The sequence below is a fragment of the Eulemur rufifrons genome, chromosome 1, assembly GCF_041146395.1.
Source record: "Eulemur rufifrons isolate Redbay chromosome 1, OSU_ERuf_1, whole genome shotgun sequence".
In the NCBI taxonomy this organism is placed as follows: Eukaryota; Metazoa; Chordata; class Mammalia; order Primates; family Lemuridae; genus Eulemur; species Eulemur rufifrons.
Window position 1 is genome coordinate 39,577,446 of NC_090983.1, and position 22,579 is coordinate 39,600,024.

Below are 22,579 nucleotides of genomic sequence, written 5' to 3' on the forward strand. Positions count from 1 at the left end.
TCACTTGTATCTACTCTGAATGTTGCCAGCAATGTGCTGATATAAATGCTAAGTTATAGCTGGGCAAGGTGGTTCATGCCTGTAATCCTAACATTCTGGGAGGCGGAGGATTACTTGAGCTCCCGAGTTCAAGACCAGCCTGAGCAAGAGTGAGACCCCATCTCTAGTTAAAATAGAAAAATTAGTCAGGTGTCTCGGTGTGCGCCTGTAGCACCAGCTTCTTGGGAGGCTGAGGGCGGAGGATTCCTTGAGCCCAGGAGTTTAAGGTTGCCGTGAACTACGGTGATGCCAGGGCAACAGAGTGAGACTCTGTCTCCAAAAAAAAACAAAAAGGAAACTGAATCCCCCTTCTCATTTATTAAAAATTAAACAACAAAAAAATAAAATTAAACCCTAAGTTATGTAGCAACCATGAGTAGCTTTTCATTTTCTTAATGGATTTTAGGAGTTCCTTTAATCAGGTTTTTGTTATAATTTTTAATCTTCAGGGTCATTTTTTAAATATTGACTTAACAGTTATCCAGAGTGTTAAATATGACTTTATTCTTCCAAATTACATTTAGTGATGTTGTTTCAACCTTTAAAAATCGTTACTGAGATTTAAGACTTCTTTGTGCTAGATTTACTGTTTGTAGTATGCAAGGAAAAAAATACCTCTTTTTAAATGAGTATAACAAAACTAATTCTACCATATGAATCATAAAATATAAAATAACAGCTTAAAATTCTTTGAGTTGAATTACAAATGTACTGTAATTTGTAGGAGAGCAGTTTTGGGAGAGGTTTTGTGATTTATCTTAAAGCAAATCTAACTAAAATAATGTTTTCCATTTATTTGATAACAATGCAAAATCATTTTAAAGACATTTATTGGATACCTACTATGTGCTTGACATTGCTCTGGGGATACCGCAGAATCCCCTCAAATTCTTCTTTTCGTGTGGTAAAAACAGGTAATAATCAAAAGAAAAAAGAAAATATGTGGTAGGTCAGGTGGTGGTAAGTGGAGAAAATACATGAGAGAAGGGGAGTAGAGTTTTCCAGGGTGTGAGGTTGTTGCCATTTAAGTAAGAGGGCCAGAGAAGGCTGCCCTGATACTTTGACAGTTGAGAAGAAAATGTTCTTCCTGGAGGACAAAAAAATGTTGACCCCCAAAATTCAATTAAAAACGGACTTTAGAATATAAACACCATTTAAATAATATATTTCAGGGAAAAATTATGTGTTGGATTAAGCAAGATATTTAAAAGCAACATGATGCTAGAAAGGCTTTCTCTGGAGCTGTGGTCGGCCATTCGTGATGTATATTCTTTTTCGCTGTAGGATGTCTCAGTGGTATGAACTTCAGCAACTTGACTCCAAATTCCTGGAGCAAGTTCACCAGCTTTATGATGACAATTTTCCCATGGAAATCAGACAATACCTAGCACAGTGGCTAGAAAAGCAAGACTGGTAAGGAAAACTCACAGGACAAAGAAGTTCACGCTTTAAAAATACTTGATTAAGTGACATGGAACCGTGTTCACTGGAAGATGAATCTCGTCAGTGGCCATTGGGATTAGCTGTTGCAGAAAAGTTTGTTGATTTACAAAATGGCGTGTGTCTACAAAGCTAAATATGGTAGCTATTAAGCACTTTTGGGTAGTTTTGTCAAATTTAAGGTACAGTATGTACTCCTGAATGCTTTGGACAAATTAAGTAATACTGACTCCAATTATTTTCCAACTTAGGATCCAGCCTTTAGATCCTGTTCCAGGAATTTGGAGTCAGGCTATATATAGAAAGAAGTAATTTAAAAGAAATAATTAAAGCCAAATTATGGTAAAACATGGATTAGAAATGTGAAAAAGGTAGTAAAATGAAGGCGATATCTCTTAAAAGTGATGTGTTCTACTTTAAAATTTGTTTGCTGATTGCAAAAATTTTAAATGTCCTGAAAGTATTTGCCATAGAAAGTGAAGGCCCTTGTTGATTTTTTTCTCCCTCCAGAGATAATCGCTGTGAACAGTTTTGTGCACAATCTCTTAGAATTCTAGATTTTTTTCATGCTGATTGCACAGAATAGGAAGACTGTATCAACTGCTGCTAAAAGCAATGTCAGTTTCAGAAGAAGAAAATTAAACCTAAGAAAACACCTAAATTATTTTTAATAATTTCAGTAAGGAAACCAATGTCTGTTTTTTCTGTTTTAAGTAGTATCTAGAATGAAATGTGTAAATTTTAAATCTCTTAGGGAACATGCTGCCAATGATGTTTCATTTGCCACCATCCGTTTTCACGACCTCCTGTCACAGCTGGATGATCAATACAGTCGCTTTTCTCTGGAGAACAATTTTTTGTTGCAGCATAACATAAGGAAAAGCAAGCGTAATCTTCAGGTATGACTCAGTTTTTGTGTTTTAGTAGAAATAGTCTCGTGTTTACTTAGGACAGTTTTCTTCATTCAGCAAATACTATTGAGCATACACTCATTGGTGTTTAGAGACATTACAGAGACTGTAAATAACCTCCCTTTATGTGGCTAGTCATTATAGCATAAGTAAAATAAAATATCAATTCATTTTAGAAACACAAGGAATTTTCAGGTGTGACATCTATTAGGTGTCAGTAATTCTGAGAGAAATAGGATGCTTTGTTTTACTAAATATTGCCGATATTTAAACTAAAGAAAAGGGCTACATTTTAAGAGCAGTGAGCCATAGTTACCGATTAAAGCTCCAAGGAACGTTAGAGATCAGTTAGGTTTAGGTACTTGGTATATAGATGAGGAATAAGTCTGGAACCGTTTGACTTCTCTGAGGGACTCAAGTGACTTCAGGAACTAAACTCCACCTTGCCTTGCTTCTGGTGGAGTTGCCCTCCTTGAGAAGAGAAAGTCGAAGGAAGATCAGACATGAGAGAACATGCTACGATATTTTAGGAGTTCTTCAAACGTACTTTCAGCATGTCATTGGCCTGGCTACTGTATTTATTTCCGTATTAACAGAGGTGAAAGCTAGTCATTTTCTTATTTCACATAACACAACCAAACTTTTCACTTTAGGTAATTGGAAGCTTTTTTCTTCTTTCTTTTTGAATATAATTTATGAAAGGAATATTTTGATTTTAACAAAAAATAGCTTATGTAGATTTAATAGATGAGAGGTGTGGTTTCTCAGGGAATATAAACAAATTCATTTCAGTTTTTAATACATAATGGTTTAAACATTCTGAATTTTAATTCATTTTTATTCTAACCATCCAAATCTAGGATAATTTTCAGGAAGACCCAATCTTGATGTCTATGATCATCTGTAACTGTCTGAAGGAGGAGAGGAAGATTTTGGAAAATGCTCAGAGATTTAATCAGGTACTTTTTTCTAACAGAACACTAAAAAATATAATAAGATTAAAATTTGTTCATTCATTCAACAAATATTATTGAGGACCAGTCTAAGTCAATGGTGAATATCCCTCTGATTTTATGGCTCCAAGAAGTGGGGAAAATAAGATTTAGAGATTCTATAGAACCAGGCTTTAAGCAAGACCCTAATCTAATAGGATTAAGTTCTAGTGAGGAGAGAGACAACACATAAACAAGGTACTTCCAGATAGTTTTAAGTGCTATGAAGACAACATGCTGGGTTCATGGAGTAACTGGGGGAAGGAGTTGTTTCTTTAGATAAGGGTCAGGAAACCCCTCTGAACTGCGAGACATTGGAGGGTTCTTGTGGCAGTCCGAGAAGGATGCTTACGCTCAGTAGAATCAGTGGAACTTGGAAGGAGGGGACAGATCCAGGTTATGTTTTGGGTGTGATGCCAGTTGGGCTTATATTGAAAGATCAGTTGTGGGAGTGAGAACGTAAAGGTTAAGAATGGGTCTATAGCTGTGACTTGAGTCACTTGGGGGCTGGTAATGCTGTTCATGGAGCTGGGAAGGTGGGGAAGGGAGCAGGGTTAGGGTTTTTGCAGGGCACAGAAGGTTTTGGGGGAGAAGAAGAGGTGGATGGGAAATGCAAGGGCTTTGTTTTGAACAAGATTGAGATACCTACTAAATATTCAAGACACCCAAGCAGTCAATGAGTCAGAGTCATACTAGTGTTAAGATTTTGGTCATGGTGTTACTGATCCCAATACAAACCCCACTGGCAGTCAGGGTTCAGCAGTTTCTTGAGCAGTGAGAACAACCCACTAGGCAGGCAGTGTGAAACCACTATGGTGTGGGTTATTCTGGCTAAGACCATTCTAGTACGTTGGGGAAATGCATCCTGGGTGCATTTCACTAACAAATAACTAACCAAGTGAGCTGTGCAGCAGTGGGAAGGGAGAGCGGTGGGGAGGAGAGTTTAAATAGTGGTGGTGAATGTCATTCTCCATGCATTGCCTGAACATTGGTCCAGTCCTTGTTTATCTGTCCCAGCCTTTACTTACCTGTCGCTTCCCCAGGCATTTACTTCCCGTCTCCCTGTCACACTGAAAGCACCTCGCTGAACTAAGCATGTAAAGATAGGTATCGTTTGAACTCAAGTTGGCTAGTCCATCTGGTTCCCAGCCTGGCGAACAAGGTTGTCTCTCAGCATTGGAGGAAAGCTGGCTGTGTTGTCTCCTCTGAGAGAGATGTGTCTGTCTCCAATCTGGCACCCACCTGGGAGGTTTTCAGCAGGAAATTTTGATTATGTGGAACTTTGATCCCACCAGAAGTACGTGATGAGCCTTCTCTGTATTTCAGACAGACTTGAGAGGACAGCCGGGGCAGAGACGGGCAGAAGGACAAACTGTCCACCTTTGCCCCCAGGCCTGTCTCTCCTCTCATCTGGGCTCCGCCCTCCATTGCAGGCAGAGGAGGTGGCCTCTGCTCTCCCCTATCAGCCCCATCTCCTGGCTGTTCTGTGGGTCTTGGGGGCTTACCAGCTTTTGAGCCCCCTCTCCATTCAAAATGTAGGTCATCTTGGAAGAAGTTTATTTTGAGCCTATCACAGGACACTTGGGTTATCAGAGAATATCCTTGTAAGGCTTCCTTGGGGTGTGAGGGAAGGTTCTAGGTGTCTGGAGGTGTCAGGGAACGGGAGAAGGCACAGTAGGTGCCTCCCTTCTAAAGTTAGCCAGCTTACTACCGCCAGGCAATGTGACACATCTTTGCCCTTCCCCCCTTGTTGAAGTAACTACATTTTACAAATAGTCATACAGCCGGGTGAGGTGGCTTGTGCTTGTAATACACTCGTCTACTTGGGAGGCTGAGGCAGAAGGATTGCTTGAGGCCAGGAGTTTGAGACCAATCTGGGCAACGTAGTGAGACCCTATCTCTAAAAATTTTTTTAAAAATTAGCCAGGTGTGGTGGTATGCTTCTGTATTTCTAGCTGCTTGGGAGGCCAAGGTGGAAGGACTGCTTGAGGCCAGGAGTTCAAGGCTGCAGTGAGCTACGATTGTGCCACTGCACTTCAGCCTGGGAGTCAGAGCCAGACTTTGTCTCTGGAAAAAAAAAAAAAAAATACAGTCATACAGTCCTGCGTCCCTTAACAGAGATACATTCTGAGATACACATCATTAGGTAATTGTGTCATTGTGCAAACTTCATAGGATGCACTTAAACATAGATGGTACAGCCTGCACACCTAGGATATATGGCATAGCCTAGTGCTCCTAGGCTACAAACCTACACAGCATGTTACTGTACTGAATACTATAGGCAATAGTAGCACAGTGGTAACTATTTGTATATCTAAACACATCTACACATTGAAAAGGTACAATACAAATGTGGCATAAATGATAAGAATTGGTACGCCTGTATGGGCCCGCTCCGTTATAATCTTATGGGGCCACTGTCATATATGTGGTCTGTTACCTGAAACATCATATAGACGCAGGACTGTGTATCTTCTATTTATGCTGAAGGATGTATATGTGGAATGATGTCTGGTATTTGCTTCAAAATAATTCAGTTTTGGGACTAGAGGAGTAAGGAGAATATGGATGAAACAAGGGCGTCTACAAATTGTTAATTGTTGAAACCACATGATAGGTACATGAGCATTCAGAGATTCAACAAGTTCAAAACGGGCAAAATTCTGAGTCAGTTCTGTGGGTTGAGAGAGCACAGAATCCTGTAGACATGCTGAGATAGGATAGTATTGTTCCTATTATTTTTTGTTTTAATAGAAGAGCTTTTAGAAAAAGCATTTAAGACAATATTATATTGTACATACTGTAGTAGACTTTAAATGTATGCTGCCTGATAGCACACTAAACTTCTCTCTCTTTTTCTTTTTTTCTTTCTCTCTCTCTTTCTTCCTTTCTTTCTTTTGTAGCAAAAAAGTTAATTACATGTATGGACAAAATTTAGGTCCGTTGGGTCCACAGAAGTGGTGATCATTTCTTTCAGACATGAAGTACATTCTCGGCTTCCCCTGGCTGTTCCATCTTTGTAATCTTAAGTAATAATAGAGTTACTATATGCTAGTGGTTCAGGCCCAGTGCTAAGCACTTTATAAACATTCTTTCAGTTGAATAAATGCTTTCAAAACTATCATGGAAAGTAAGTATTCTTATCCCCATTTTACAGATGAGAAACCTAAGGTTTAGAGGTCAAGTCCTTTGCTCAAAGCCACAGAGTTAATGAGGAGTGGCTTTGGCATTTAAACCTGGAATTGTCTGACTCTAACACCAGTTCACTGAGAAGTCACTCATCAGTTTTCTCATCTGTGGGGTGGCCTGTGAGGACGTTCCCCCTGGGCCTTCTCACACCCAGGGAGTGTCCTTACTTGGACAACTACTCATGCAGTCAAAGAGAACAGGCTTCCTGAGCAGATTTTTCTTTGGTCCAGGGTCTGTGAATAACTGAGTTACAATTAAAACCTTCCAAACAAGGTCTCTAGAAGTACAGGTGTGAAATGAAAAAGTAAGAGTAGATGGCAGCTAAGGTCCCTTCCAACTATGACGTTTGATGTTCCTGTGGTTTCAATACTCCTGGTTGGCAGAACCTTAAAAAGTTAAAGACTCCCCCTGAAAGTGGTGTCAGTATCAGAAGTGTAGAGTGGTCTTCATGATGTTGTTATTTTTTAAGGACGTGCTGGTACAGTATCAGCTAAGCAGCTGCTTAACAGGAGACGGGGGTAGGGTAGAGGGATGCAGGGACGAGTGAGAGGAAAGAGTACGAGAAACACCGGAGGGTTTGAGTGACTTGGGTGGATGCTGCCCAGGTTGGAAGCAGGAGGTCTTAGGCCTATGCCACGGTTCCCAGGGGTTTCCACCGAGCATCTCCCCGTAAGTCAGCAGGAAGGGAACGTGGAGCTGGGAGTGAGGCTGCATTCTTACAGCCGTGACTGCTTCTTCCCTTTCACCTAACTAAGCCTTGACAGTTTGGGAGGGGACTGGGAAGTCAGGATCCTCCGGTGGCCTGGTCCCCTGTCTGGATATAATGTCCCAGCTGTGACAGAGCCCACAGGACATGGTGTCCACGTCCAGCTGGCTTAAAAGTAGGTGACAGCAGAAAGCCTCACGGAACTGCTCTAAGTAACAGCTTATTCTGAATGTCCAGAGAAGCCCCTTTTATCCTGTAGTGACATGTGGCACCTGGGACTGAGGATACTGATAATTTTCATGTGTTTCTACTATACACTTTACAAATGATATAATTCACACACTTTGAACTTCTGCTATTCCAGAGTATATAAAATGAAGGAAAACTTTCTATGAAGAGAATAACTGATTACCTAACACTGTAATAAAGGTAGAACAAAAAAGAAAGTTATAGACCAATTTTACTTATGAATATCAATGTAAAAAGTCCTAAATAAGATATTGGGGATCAGAATTAGATACTACATTAAGAAAATAATACATCATCACCAAGTAGGAGTTACAAGAGTAGACCATGACTGGGAAATCTATTAATGTAATTTGCTAAATTAACGGATATAAGAAGAGAAAGCATTTTCTCCATAGGTAACGAAAAGGTCTGACAAAATCCAACACCCATTGCCGATAAAAACAATCAATAAAATAGGAATTGATGGATACCTGCTTAACATACTAAAATACATATCTCTTGGTTCTAGAGACAGTCTCTTTCTTAACTGGGAAAACTCCAGTAAGTCAGAAACACGCCAGGGATGCTGTTTCCACTGCTGTTGAACATCACATTGATGGTATTGGCCAATGCAATTAGACAGGAGAAAACCATTAGAAGCATAAGAATTAGAAACAATATCATAGAGATATTAGCTCCCCCACAGTAAATAATAGTTTTAATGTGATACCAATAAAAATACCAATAAGTTGTTTTCTGGAGCTGTACAAATTGATTCTGAAATTCCTATGAAAAGTTAACATGTAATAATATCAAGGAGACTTCTCAGAAAGTAGAGCAATGAAATGAAACTAGCCCTCCTAGATATGCTATAAATCCTCTATAGTTTAACATGATTCAGAGGTTCAGGCTTATGAATAAACAGACCAATGGGAAAGAAGAGAAAAACTTAGAAGTAAACCCAGGTGCATATGGAAATTTATGTGATATTGGAGAAAATAATGGACTTTTCACTAAATGTTGCTAAGACAAATGAATAGCCACTTGGAAAAAAGTAAAAATTGAATCTATACTTCACACTAAATACAAGAATAAACTTCAAATGTATCAGAGATTTAGAAGTAAAAAAAAAAAAAAAGAAACTGCAAGTTCTAGGGGGAAAAAATGAGTGAACTTTATAATCTGTCAGTAGGGAAAGACTTTCTAATATGAGAGAGAATCCAGGGCATAAAAACACAAAAGACTGATAAATTTGAATGTATAAAAACACCCACATAGAATCTATGCTGTGTAGAATACTATGTAAGACAGGTTAATTGGAACAGTTTTTGCCATGTGGGGGCTTTAACTAAACAAAAATAACATCTTTCTAGACCCTAATCTCTATGAGAACAGGGACCATCTTGTTCACCACTCTAACAGCTGGGCCTAAAACATCGCCTGACATTTACTTAGTACCTAGTAGGTGTGTGCTGATGAGTAAATCAGGCTGCAGCTTGTGTAATGAACAAATAGACACTGTCATGTCTGAGTCTTCTGATTATCAACAATAAGGACCGAGTACTCCCAGGCGAGTCTGGGTTTATATTCATCATTGGATTTATAGTAGCAGATTTTCACTGATGCCCTTAATGGCATGCTTTTCAATTTCAATATACCTCTGAATCACCTGAGATCCTATTAAAAATGGGTGTCTGCTTCAGTGATCAGATTAACACCCAAGGTTCTACATTTCCAGCGAGCTCCAAGGTGGTGAGATACTGCTGGCCTGGGGACCACACTGTGCTCTGGAAGGCTTTGAAATAAATAAGGAGAGGGTTAGTAAGAATAATCTAGTATACAGAATTTGAGAAACCCTGAAATAAATTCCTATGCAGTACCATGTAACTATGAATTAATGGAAACTTCTAAAAATACTATTTATTTGAGGCATGAACTGAGCCTCATGTTTCTGTAGCCTCGTTAACAGTTGCCGGCATTTTCCAGGGTCTGGGCAACTGAGCTATTTCTTGTTGACACACAAGTGGGAAGCCAGTCGTAGTGGAAGGTCTGAGAGGTAGGTGGGGCACAGGGTATGCCTTGAGTTTGGAGTGTAACCAGCAAGTAAACACGCCGGAGAAGGTGATGGTTGTTAATCATGCCCCTCCCATTACAGGCTCAGTCGGGGAATATTCAGAGCACTGTGATGTTGGACAAACAGAAGGAGCTCGACAGCAAAGTCAGGAACGTGAAGGACAAAGTTATGGTGAGTAGTGAGTAAACGCACACATTTATTCTGAAGCGTCGTAGGGAGAGAAAGGTTTCCGTCGCTTTGGGTGTAGATCTAGTAACTGAGTTCAATCTTTTAACTAAGTTGAGAACAAAAATTTTGCTGATGTTCCAAACATAAGTAAACAAATAGGTAAAACCAATGACCAGAGAGGCTTTTTTATGGCCCTGTTATAACCGCCAAACACTGAGCTTATCTTTTTCTTCCTTGCAGGATCATGTAGTCAGTGTTGACTTTGCCCCATTGCCCAGTAAACTAGATGTTGCTGCTCTTAATAGGCCTTTAAGTCCACACCTCTCAAATCAGGGTGTCCCTGGGTTACACAGAGCCCCAGGATAGACGTGGCCCATTTTCCTCAAGCACCTGCTTTATTCTAAGACTTGGAAGAAGAACAAAAACATTCTAATACATTTGTGATTGAAATAAGACATCCACAGCAATTTTAAGATAAAACTTCCAAGGCAGTTTATGGAAGCAGAGGGCTGCCCTGGCATCCTTGTTGGCATATGTTCACCCTCTCTACCGTTAGGGCTGTTTTGGGGAAGAGATTGAGGAATTCTGCTTCACATGATGCCTATGTTTGTGGAAAAGGCCTTCTGGCCAAGGGTGCAGTCCTCCTTGGGTCTCTGTGCAGCACCAGCATGGCCTTGACTTCTGTGCTGCTGGCGGCATCTTTCCAAACTCTCGATTCTTTGGAGAACTTTATCCTGCAGTCTCCTAGGGAAACACTCTGTTAAAGCAGAAACCAAGTGGGCCCAGTCCAGAAATAGCCATGGAAATCCAGAGTAGACCATGTAGAAATGTGACCGAATCCCAGACAAATGAGGCTTATTCATAAGAGTGAGCATACAATTTATCGTCCAGATCAAGGCACATTTGAGCAACTAAGAGGCCACTGTTAATAATTACACCAGGATGGCAGGATGTTAAAACAGGACCACCCCGGTTAAACAGGGAAGGTCACCCTTCTTATTTGTAAGAAATGAGGAGATCTTCCACCAACTTGTTTTCTCCTGCTGTGTGCTTCACAGTGGAGTTGTTAAATCATGTCTCAGAGGCACTATCGAAAATGATGAGGAAGAATCAAAATGTAGGCCCTGAAACCAAGTGATGACATGCAAGTCAGTTTGAGAATTATATGTTTCCTTTTTTAAAAAACTTACTAAATACTCATTAATGAAATAGAAATTATTGCATTTATGTGATTAGAATTTTGCACGTCTAATCCATCTTTGAGGGAGCTGGAATTGTTCCCATGTTTCTCTGGGTTCTATAGTAGCAATATTCTGTTTCCTAGAGTCTTTGGAAGGTGACAATCAGTGGAAACTGTGTTTGTGTCTTTATTTGTAGTGTATAGAGCATGAAATCAAGAGCCTAGAAGATTTACAAGATGAATATGACTTTAAATGCAAAACCTTGCAGAACAGAGGTAAGAGTTAGCAATAAAAGCAGTGCCCATTGGCTAGAATTTTCTGTGTTCACACTAGATAATGAAGATGATTTCTCCTTTATATTTTTAAGTAATTGTGTCTCTGAATGCTAGTCTTGGCTTCTTGGTGATCCAGGCCAGTGTTTCTCAACCTCAGTGCTGTTGACATTTTGGACCAGATAATTCTTTGCCACAGGGGCTGTCCTACATTTATAGAATATTTGGCAACATCCCTGACTTCTGCCCACCAGATGCCAGTAGCCCTACCCAGTAATCCCTGTAATGACAACCAAAACTGTCTCCAAACATTGCCAGATGTCCCCTGGGGGTCACCCCAGTTGATAACCACCGGTTTTGTTTTATTCGCCTGATTTCTCATGCCTTAGCCCACTGGTCAACACAGGTTCATAGATAGGTGGTGTTCCCCTGCCCTGATACCTACAGTTCCTTCAAACATCCCAGGTCTGTGTATATACGCTACAGATAAGTTCAACATTTTTCTCGTGTTTTAAAGCAGTTTCACTCTATTTTGTTGTTGCTTATTTGTAATGAATGCAGCAACTGAAAATAACCCACAAATGTGCATCGTATGGAAAACGTAGGGCGCTGCTGTTACCCTGGAAACTGAGACTATCAGAATTTGAGTAAAAAGGGTGAGAAACTAGAACCTCAGCTGCTACTTCCTAATCATCTACTTCTCTTTCAAAGCCCCAGATATGCTTTGCATACTTTTTTTTATCTGAGGTTTTGAATTTTGTCATTTATATTCATTGAGGTAATATTCTGAAAGTAACGTAAGTCGCAGATAGTGCTGTTTCCAACATCCATGGGTCACTGAGAATAAGTACAAAAGTTTCAATGTATTCAGTTTTTATACTTGGGACGTTTTTTTCTTGTCTTATTCAATAACAATTGAAAAAGACCAAACTTTGACCTATCGCTAGATAGCATTTGTATCATATTTTTCCTGAATTTATGTGGATCTTGGCTTTAGTTGGTTTTGTCTTCTTTATATATTTATCTGCTGTCTCTCCTAATTCACAGAACACGAAACCAACGGTGTGGCAAAGAATGAACAGAAACAAGAACAGCTGTTAATCCAGAAGATGTATTTAATGCTTGACAATAAAAGAAAGGTAGTGATTTACTTTCCAGAATAGCATGTTGCTTTTATCATAGGCTGTACATAAGGGACTTGGAGTTTAGAACAGAGGAACAGTTATTTTTATAACCACTTGGCTTAGAGCCCCAGTTGAGAACGAAAGGATAGTTGCTTTGCTTGAAAAAAAATCTTTTAAAATTCAGTGATTAAAAATGAATTTATTTCCCTCTGTTTCTTCCTCTCCATTTAGGAAGTAGTTCACAAAATAATAGAGTTGTTGAACATCACTGAACTTACGCAGAATGCCCTGATTAACAACGAGCTGGTGGAGTGGAAGCAGAGACAGCAGAGCGCCTGTATTGGGGGCCCGCCCAACGCTTGCCTCGATCAGCTCCAGAACTGGTGAGATTCTCCACAGCGGAAAGCTGGCAGCTGTACGCTGACCACATAACTCATAAAGATCTCCTTGGAGCTGTCAGTTGAGTGGACCCTGTCAAAACTTTAAAGTCTGACACAGTCCAGCTTCTGTTTACTCTGGAAATACTTGCTTGGAAAGTGCAGCGTTATTCATGACTGTCGCCACGTCCAGCCATGTCTGCTTGGTTTAGAGCACTCCTGTACTGTCGGATCTGTCATTTGTGCAAAACACCAGCAATGTGGCCATTACTGTAATGCTTTTAGCAACCCGCATCCTAATGTGTTGTTGAAAACAAAATAGCTTCAGACATTTGCTAGGCCATTTATTCACTCATCCATGCAGTGATACTTACTAAATGCCTGCTGTGTGCCAGGCACTATGCTGGGACCTAGGTGCACAAGGATGAATGATTCTGGTCCTTGCCAATAAGCACTTCTCGGCGTGGAGGGGCGATGGCCGTGGTAATAATCCTGTGCAGTGAAGGGTTCCAGGAGCCTGGCGTCCGTCAGAGTTCCGCAGAGGAAGCGGCCTTGCGCTGGCTGTTGAGAGTGATAGGAGCGCCCTGTGTGGCGAGGAGTCCTTTGCAACAGAGAGAACAGCATGTACGAACGCACAGGACCTGCAGGGACCGTGTACCGCGTGCCTGGAGAGCCTGGGGCCAGGGAGAGATGAGGAGGACAGTGGACCTGGCAAGAAATGCCGGAGCCTGATGGTGGAGGTCTCAGCACCACGCTGGGACGGGGACTTTATCCGGCAGCACTGCCGAGCCACGGCAGGCGTTTGTCTTCAGCAGGGCATCCAGTTCTCTGATTTTTTATTTAGAAAGATCACCGTGGCCACAGTCTGGAGGATAGAATAGAGACAGAAAGGCCAACTGGGATACTATTAGAGAGTTAGTGTACCCCAGGTGAGAGCTGAACTTGGGATTGGGCAGAGAGGACAGAGGAGGTGGGATCACAAAGTGAGTGTGAGAGGATGGTGGCCTGGGGCAATTGCCAAGGGCTCAAAGACTCGAGATCTGGGGAGGTTATTTTCTGCATTGCTAATTTTAAAAAATTCATAATTAATACTCAGCCATTTATTGTTAATCTGTGAATTGCCTGTACATACCCCAAATTTCTTAGGCAGTGCTTCCCAGCCCAGGGTGCCTGGAGGGATACTGGCCCCCAAGCCTTCCAGGTGGCTAGGGAGGCCCTGGGGTATCTGGAGCCCCCTAGTGGTCACGTTGGACCGCATGCACCTCTCCCTGGGACACAGATGCCCTCCAGTGTTCCCTCTGTGCTGTCCAAGGGCTGCCCTTTTCTGCGTGCCACAAACTGAATGGAGTTGGGAGCAACTGGGTTAGAAGTTTTTTTGGAACTCACCTGACTACAACTGTCCGCCTTCTGTCGTGGCAAAGGGCTGCTCTCTCAGTGTTTGAACTGGTTTCAAGGAGTGAAATCATCAAGTGACATAGATGTTTTTCCCGGGGGAGAAGACGTTTTATAATATTTTCTTCTGTCATTATTGCAGGCAAATAAAACACACAGCCCCAGCGTGGCTTGGCTCAGAGCCCGTGTTACCATTAGCAGTTGACTGACTGGAAGGAAGGAAGAACCTCAAAGCAATCGCTAGGTTTACTCATTGGCTTTTAGGGTCTAGACTGAACCTATTGCCCTGTCCTTGCAGTTGAACAAAACAATAGCCTTTGTGCCTTCCCCACCGCCTTGCTCCGTGGCTTCAAGGCTGCTCCCTGGGCCCCTTTGCACAGCATCTGACGGTCCCATGAGGCACCAGCAGCTCACGCCACTGTCCTAACATAAAATCTGCAGTGGCTCCTCGCTGCCTCCTGCATCACCTGAAGGCACCTGCCTTGCTGTGTCCCCTGCTGCTGGCCTCTTTGCCCTGCGCCTTTTAAATCCCACTTACCTGAAAGGTCAGTTGAAGGCACAGATCGCCTAGAAGCCCTGCCCCGGCCATCTCTCCTTATAGATCTCAGGAGTGTGCAGAGGTTGTTGGTCTAGGACGTCATTGTTCAGTAGGTGTGTTAGCTTTTTCTCCCCAGATAACTCAGCTCATTAGTGCCGACACAAGCCTTGTTTCCCCCCATTTCTCCCTGTAGGGCAGAGTGCGGCAACCTAAGTAACATCTCGTGTTTCCTGTGACTACTTGTTGGTTTCCGTGCTTCTCCGTAATACAGGCTGTTTCTCACTGGGACACTGTGTCTTGTACCTTCCCAGGTTCACCATAGTTGCGGAGAGTCTGCAGCAAGTTCGTCAGCAGCTTAAAAAGCTGGAGGAATTGGAACAGAAATACACCTACGATCACGACCCTATCACAAAAAACAAACAAGTGTTATGGGACCGCACCTTCAGCCTGTTCCAGCAGCTCATTCAGAGGTAACTTGAGGGATATTTATTTGCACCTTCAGCAATTATTTTATGTAGAGGAACATTTGATGGTAATTTGGATAATTTAGAAGGGTGTAATAGGTTTTTATATGACAATTGACTCTTACCAAATTCCTTGTTAGTGGCAATGGCCCTTCACACTGTGGTCACCTGGGCTGGAAATTATCGTAACTTGTCACACCTCCTCTTTCCCTGTGGCTGGCCAATGCCGAGACTTAGCGTGTCTAATGAGGTTTGTCCTCCCCTTCCCATGCCGTGGCCTCATCACATCTCTTGCTCTCAAATCCTCGTTTTTGAACTCTGGTTCTCAACCGGCCCCCCTCCGCAGTCCTGTCCTGCCTAGGCCCTGTGACCTCAGTTCTTCCCAGAGCAGAGTTCCAGTCTGGCTCGTCACCGCCTGCCGATCCAAGTGGCGCCCGCCATCTGGGCATTCACGGGCCCACTTTTGTAGCCCGGACCCAGCTGCCCACGCCACACTTCGTGTCCACACATAGCCCATTTCCAGAACGCCTGCCCTCTTGCTGTCCCCTGGGCCCAGCTGTGCACCCCTCTGTGCCCCTCCTGAGGACGTTTCCCACAGTTCAGAGCCTTCTCTTCTTGCACCTGCATTCAAAATTGTATCATCCAGAGAGTTTTAACTTGTGTCTCATCATGAAATCTTCTCAGAGTTCCCCGATGTTATCTCCCCTCCAGGCTTACCTAGTTTGTTCCTCATTCCTCAGCCACTCTGCCTTTTATTATATAGCTGTTTATGTATGTCTGTTATCTTTGCTGAAACTGTAAGGTTCTGGAAGACAGAGACATGCCTTTGTCACTCTTCCCCCAGCAGGGCCTAGCGCAGCGTCTTGTAAACAGTAGGTGTTCCAAACATGCTTAGGAGATAAATAAATGTCACTAAGTGGAACAGTAGAATTTATAGTATAAGGTTTGTTTGGCTGTTTTGCTTTTTTATGTTAATGTAATAAAAATGTTCTTGGCTCCCTGTGGCCAATGTCTAAACAAGAATGTCTGTGTGTTGGGTTTTGAAAAAATGACGGACATTCCCTTGGGTTTTTGAGACAAATTTTATTTTTGATGATGACTTGTAAGTGACTATGATCAAATTCAGCGTTTTCCTTATTGAAGTTTCATAGATCATTACAATTACTCTGTTTTTGTTAAGTATAAATTAGGTTTGGGGATTTCTTTACTAACTAGAAAACATCATCCAACTTGTCATAGTCTTTCAAGCTGTGTTTTAGGTTGTGTCCTCCAACTGCCCTTCCTCTTTAGGGAAAATCATTTTTTACTGCCTCAACCTAAATGGCAATACTAATTTTTCTACACTTTGCTGGGTATTTACAGCTCGTTTGTGGTGGAGAGACAGCCTTGCATGCCAACTCACCCTCAGAGGCCGTTGGTCTTGAAGACCGGGGTGCAGTTCACCGTGAAGTTGAGGTAACCAAGGAGAGATGTGCTCCCACACGCTGCCTGTCATGTCATTTGCACCCCTTGTTTCCTTTTACAAAGCTGTTACATAGAGTACTTTGGAGGAGGTAATCTTTCAGTAGGCATTTTAATGTGAATTCTTACTTAGAACATCCAAGAGTCTGTCTTTTATATTCAAAATAGAAATGTAATCAACGTAGATGTATATGCACACACAGCTGATTTTTTTCCAATTGTAAACATCATGCATGTTCACAGTAAAAAGGAATTCCACATTACAGAGATGTATATAGTGAAGAGTAGAAGTTAGCAACGGCCTCACCCTTCTTGAGTATAAGCGCATAACCTGAGCTTTATGCACCCCTGAAACTGTATGTGGCGTGTGTGAAAGTAGATTTATGACATATATGTTTTTCTGGTGAGTGGGTTCTTAGCTGTCATCAGATTTTCAAAGCTGTCTGTGTTCTGAGTATCTGTGGACCACTGTGGTAAACAGCCTCACGTCTGTCCTCCCCAAATTTAGTCCATGTTTCCAAAAACATATAAATGCGTACATATATGTATATATATTTCTGTATAGACATACACAAATATGACAAACATTTCAGTTTTTAAAACTAGGGTCATGCTATATTTATTGTTTCATAGCCTGTTCTTGATGATAATTGTGGAAAGGTTTCCGTGGACATACGGCCTGACTTACCTGTTGAATGGCTGCATTCCTCTAACGACTCCTCCTGAGCTGAGCAGCTGGATTCTGAGGAGCTGGACTGGCCTTCAGAGTTGGCCCTAGTTGTTTTTTGTGGGTGTGGCTGATTTAAGTCCACGGGTACCCGCAGCCTTCCCTGGCTAGCAGTGTCACCGGGCCACACTTACACCCCTGTGGAATCCTAGAACTTGCAGCTGGAAGGGCCAGTGGAAATCTGATCCTGTCCGCCTTTTCCACTGAGTGGAGCAGACAGAACCCTGGGGCCTCCTCGAGGCCTCCAGCCTAGGGGAGCAGAGGCGCTGGACTCCCACCTTTCCACACCGCCCTGGCCAGATCAGAGGTGTGACCCCGATTTTTCTGATTAGGGGTGATAATTTTTATTTTCTCCCAATAGGACGAACACTAGATACAAGTTTAGTAAAAAGTAATGTTTGTTATTTTTCACCCGTATAAATTGGCCAAACGTAGAAATTTTGATAAAACCCAATGTTAGTGAGATTATATAGGGAAGTGGCCACTTTCACTAACTTTGGTGGGAGTGTAAAATCAGTGCTGTGTCCCATGAGAATTTAATGTTACAATTTTGCCTCAGCAACTCCGTAGCCAGGAATTTATCCTACAAATACACTTTTAAAAAATCAAGTAGACAATACAAGAATGTCACTTTTGTTGTTTGTAAGACCCCAAAACTGGAGGGGGAATAGTTTATCTCTATATATTCATAGATAGGGAATTCGCGTAATAAACAAATTGTAATAGGTAATTTCTTAAAGTAATGACTTTTATTTTTCTTTCCAGATTGTTGGTGAAATTGCAAGAGCTGAATTATAACTTGAAGGTCAAAGTCTTATTTGATAAGTAAGAAACCTTTAATATTATCTAAGTTACATGTACTATTGGAATGCTGGTTTTGTTAACCAAGCACAGACTCCTCCATTAAATGAGCAGGTTCACCAGCTGTCCAACGAGTGTCTACACTGGAAGGAAATTTGCCCCCCGGGGGCCCTAGATCTGAGCCCAGGGTCCTGACCCTGCTACGAGTGAGCAGAGGCTCCTAGTCAGGTCCACTGGGGCTATTACAAATGATCCCAGCAGATTTAAGTTAATAGCTCCCTCTCTGGATGTTGGGAGCTTCCCCTAGAGCTAGTATCAATATGCCTGTGCCTTTTTAGACTATAAATGAACAAAGGAATGAGTGTATTTTATGCATATGAGATTGTAATCAGCAAGTCTTGAGGTTGCTGGACTTGGCACACCACGCCCTCCTCCCAGGCCAGCCTCACGGAGCGGCCCTTGATCAGACACAGGCTGCCCATCCAGGCTGCCGGGATTCTGTGGCCTGTTGGGAGGTTGTTTCCGGAGTGAGGTCAGCCGCGTTTTGGGGGGCCTGTGTGGAGCCTGCTGGATTCCCCTTTGTCTCTTCTGAGCAGTGGGGACCCAGGAATGGGCAGCATCTCTTGTAGAGGTCCAGATGGAGTGGCCCCATCCTATTTTGCCCTTGGACCCTAGACCTGGACTAGCACTGACCTAGCTACTTACATTAAGGAACATGATGACTCCCTTACCCCGGATATATTTGATACTTTTTTGGCTTATGTAGCATACTAGTATAGCAGGTTTTAAAAATGATTTATGAGAATGTATTTTCCTCTGGCTTTTTGTTTCTTCCCACTCCTGTAAGAATATTCTTCCTTGTAGTATAGTCTGTGCCTTTCTTTGTCTTCCCTGCCATCATCTTTGGTTTTTCTCTGCATCAATTAGTTTTCGCTATATAACAAACCACCCCAAAGATTTAGTGGCTGAAAACCCCAAAACTTATTATTTCTCATATGGATTGTAGGTGGTCCTTCTGGCCGGGGCTAGCCTGGTTGGAGCTGGGTGGTCCAGCAGGTTTTTGTTACATAACTGTGTCCTTTGTGGGTCTCAAAGAGGCTAGCCTGGGCTTTTCCCACGGGGACAGTGTTCTAAGCAGGCAAGGCCTGTGAGGGCTGGCCTTGGAATCTGTATAGCATCACTCACATCCATGCTGTTGGTAAAAGTAAGGCAAAGCCAGCTGGGATTCAGGGGACTGGGAAGTACATTGTTCTCGGAGGGAGGAAGCACAGAGGTTTTGTGGCCACACCCTCTGTGTTATCTCAGCCCCTTTTTTGATGTTTTCCGGCTCCTCTGTCTTTTCTGTCTATTCCAGCTCTGACTCGTCTTCTTAGCTTTGACAAGTCAGCTTTGTATCACACTGTTCCTTTCATTTTAAATTCTTTGCTTTTCTTTTTCTTTTTCCTTTTTTTTTTTTTTTTTTGAATAGTAAAAATGGGTCCCTGTCATAGTTAATGGGGATTGGCATTCACAAAAACAGTGAACTTCTAGTTGAGATAGGAAAGGAACCATCCCTCACTCTACCTGTGGGTGGGCTAACGGTTCCTAATCCACGTCTGCACCACCAACAGGTACGTTGTTTGGCCAGAACATGACAAAGTAATCGCTGAATTTACATAAGGTGCAGGGTCCTTCAAGATTTTAACCTCAGACTTAAAACTTACCACTTTCGCCAGATAACTGACTCTTCTGGTACTTTCATGAGAGCATTAAAGATAATAGAGAATAAAAATAAGGATTAAGTGGCCACATGGAGGTCCTCTGAGTTCTGTGGCAGCAGAGCAACTTGCTGTCTGCTGAACCCCAGTGCTTAGCACAGAGCCTCGTACAAACTAGTTGCTCAATAAATAGCAATAGCTACAGCTTATGTTTATTGAGGGTGCATTACGTGCTCTTTTTACCCATTAGCTAGTTTTCTCCTCACAATATCCTGTGGGGTTCATGCTGGTAGCATGTTGTGCAGGAGAGAAGTGTGAGGCCCAGTTTATTTGTCCAAGGTCACTGGGTACTACTTGGCAGAGCTAGTGCAGGTGGGTTGAGGAAGGGAGTGAGAGAATAAAAGGGCAGCAAACCCACAGGTCTAAGTTTATGTTTTATTTATCTCTTACTTATACACATACTTTTCTATTTTTGTTAAAACTTACTTCAAATTTTAGATACACATATATGGTTATATATATCTCTATTTTTTTTTTTTTGCAGAGATGTGAATGAGAGAAATACAGTAAAAGGGTATGTGATGTATTTTGCACTGTATTTTGCTGTCCTTTTTGGTTGTTCACTTAATAGTTGGAAGGCTTTTCACTGTTTCCGTCCTGTGCTGTGTAGGTTTAGAAAGTTCAACATCTTGGGCACTCACACGAAAGTGATGAACATGGAGGAGTCCACCAATGGAAGCCTGGCGGCCGAATTTCGACACCTGGTAAGAGCACTGGTTTTGCCCTCTTTCAGTCCTCTCTGGTTTATTAGGGCTTTTGACAATAGTGGCACTTTAGGACGCTCCACAACACGGAGGGCACCCCTAGACTTTCCAGACTTTGTGCTTTCCAGACTTCTCATCACCAGCACTTGGGGCGTTTTTGTCCCTCCTCCTTGTCCCAGGACTGTCACTCTGTTCTCTGCCCACCTCTCTTGCAGAAACTCCCCTTGGGCTGTCTGGGCCTCAGTGAGACTGTCCCGTAACCCCCTGTGCACATCAGTGATCTGCACTTGCTGCCTGTGCAGCCTCAGCGCCGCTCGCTGTGGCTCTTGCTGCTTTCTCAAAGGCATTGCTCCCGCAGCCTGACCACACCTTTCCCCGCCCTCCAGCTGTGGCCGTGTACCCCTGGACTCTTCCCGCAGCCCTTCTTGGCATTCCCCTTCCTGGTGGTCTCACCCACAGCCGCTGTCTCCATGCAGCCTGACTCTAGCACTGGAACGGTCTCCAGAGAAGTGGCGCTTGTCCCAGCAGGCTGTAGACCCAGCAGGGCTGTTTGCAGTAGGTGCCACCTGCTTTCTTCCTCTGTGATAACGGGGCTGCCAGTTCCAGTTGTTCTCAGGCTCTGTGGGCGGCGAGCCCACAGCTCTGCCTGGGCCCAGACCCTGCAGGGAGTTACAGATGCCCTCTCCCTCTGGCCTTGTGTACCACCCACCTCACAGCGAGGAAGCTAGACATCGTTCAGGGGCCTCGGCCCGACCCGGGAGTCCGAGGGAGTCCAGAGCTGCTCTCGGGGCCCCTGATTGCTCCCTTGAAACCCCAGGGATTGAAGTGCTCTTGAGGGTAGCTGGGCCTGGAGTCCCTGGGCCTAGCCTGGAAGACTGTGCTGGGGGAAGGAGGAAGGAGACGCTTCCCTCCCGCCCAGCCCAGGGACATGAAACAGCTAGTGAAGGTGCATGGGAGGTCGTTCAGGGAAAGTTTGCACGCAGGAAGGGAGCAGGATGCAGTTCCCTGGATCCCTCCAGATGCCGTGGGACCACGCCCCGTCAGGCACTGGGGAGAGGCGCTTCTGCTCATGGACCCAGACGGGGCAGTTTTGCTTTTTGTTCAGCATCCTGAAGATAACATCACATCTAGCATTCTTTCCAGTCTTAACTTTGGTCTAATTTGTAAATGAAGACAGCAACTTTGACAATTAACATGCCATTTGCTAAGACGGTTTTTTGTTTTACAGCAACTGAAAGAACAGAAAAATGCTGGCACGAGAACTAACGAGGTGAGAGTCTTTGTGCTGGGATCGGCCCTAACTGGGCAGGTCTGTGCAGTGAGGGAAGGTTCGTGCCTCCGGTGGCCATGGACACCTCACAGAGGGGTTCTTGGTACATCTGTGAAAGAGCAGTAAAAGCACTGCATTCGTGCTATCAGTGCACAGAGAATTACTGTCAGAGCTGGAAGCAGAGGCCAGTGTTGGGACTGCTGTGCAGTGTGCTAAGGGGACTTTCCCGCCATTGCACCCCCTACCAGAAGCTTTGTCTTTTCGTCTGTTTCCTTTGTACAATGTGATCCTTGAGGAGTTCTGTTTGCCATGCGTTCAAACATGAACCATGGGCCGGGCGCCCACGCTGTAATCCGAGCACTTTGGGAGGCCAAGGCAGGAGGATCACTTAAGCCTAGGAGTTGGAGACCAGCCTGAGCAGCATAGCAAGACCCTGTCTCAACCCCCCAAAATGGAAAAATTAGCCAGACACGATAGCAATTGCCAGTAGTCCCAGGTACTCAGGAGGCTGAGGCAGGAGGATCTCTTGAGCCCAGAAGTATGAGGTTCCAGTGAGCTCTGATGATGCCACTGCACTCTAGCCCGGGCAAGAGAGCAAGACTCTGTCACAGGGTAAAAGAAAAAAAAAAAAAGAAAAGAAAAGAAAACACAAATTAACTATGGACAGAGAATGAAATGTCTGGAGTTAACTGGGTTTGGAGTGTTTCCATCTGTATGTCCTTCCACACCTTGACCAGGGGAGGTCGCGTGGAGCAGCAGCA

At 43.3% G+C, this 22,579-nt stretch overlaps 1 protein-coding gene across 10 annotated transcripts in view; it reads left to right on the forward strand.

The window, feature by feature from the left end:
- STAT1 (signal transducer and activator of transcription 1) overlaps nucleotides 1–22,579 on the forward strand; it is a 39,399-nt gene that overhangs the window by 2,093 nt on the left and 14,727 nt on the right. For 3 of the 10 annotated variants that reach the window (XM_069489480.1, XM_069489741.1, XM_069489569.1), the window contains exons 3-15: nucleotides 1,324–1,452; nucleotides 2,234–2,378; nucleotides 3,251–3,349; nucleotides 9,664–9,753; nucleotides 11,128–11,206; nucleotides 12,251–12,342; nucleotides 12,559–12,710; nucleotides 14,946–15,104; nucleotides 16,461–16,553; nucleotides 18,052–18,111; nucleotides 20,329–20,358; nucleotides 20,455–20,548; nucleotides 21,777–21,818. In XM_069489480.1, coding sequence (XP_069345581.1) covers nucleotides 1,325–1,452; nucleotides 2,234–2,378; nucleotides 3,251–3,349; nucleotides 9,664–9,753; nucleotides 11,128–11,206; nucleotides 12,251–12,342; nucleotides 12,559–12,710; nucleotides 14,946–15,104; nucleotides 16,461–16,553; nucleotides 18,052–18,111; nucleotides 20,329–20,358; nucleotides 20,455–20,548; nucleotides 21,777–21,818 — 1,263 coding nt within the window. In that variant the 5' untranslated portion in view covers nucleotide 1,324. Of the gene's footprint in view, nucleotides 1–1,323; nucleotides 1,453–2,196; nucleotides 2,379–3,250; nucleotides 3,350–9,663; nucleotides 9,754–11,127; nucleotides 11,207–12,250; nucleotides 12,343–12,558; nucleotides 12,711–14,945; nucleotides 15,105–16,460; nucleotides 16,554–18,051; nucleotides 18,112–20,328; nucleotides 20,359–20,454; nucleotides 20,549–21,776; nucleotides 21,819–22,579 lie in introns of all 10 variants that reach the window. The other 7 variants (XM_069490189.1, XM_069489653.1, XM_069490274.1 and 4 more) reach the window with 7 other exon arrangements.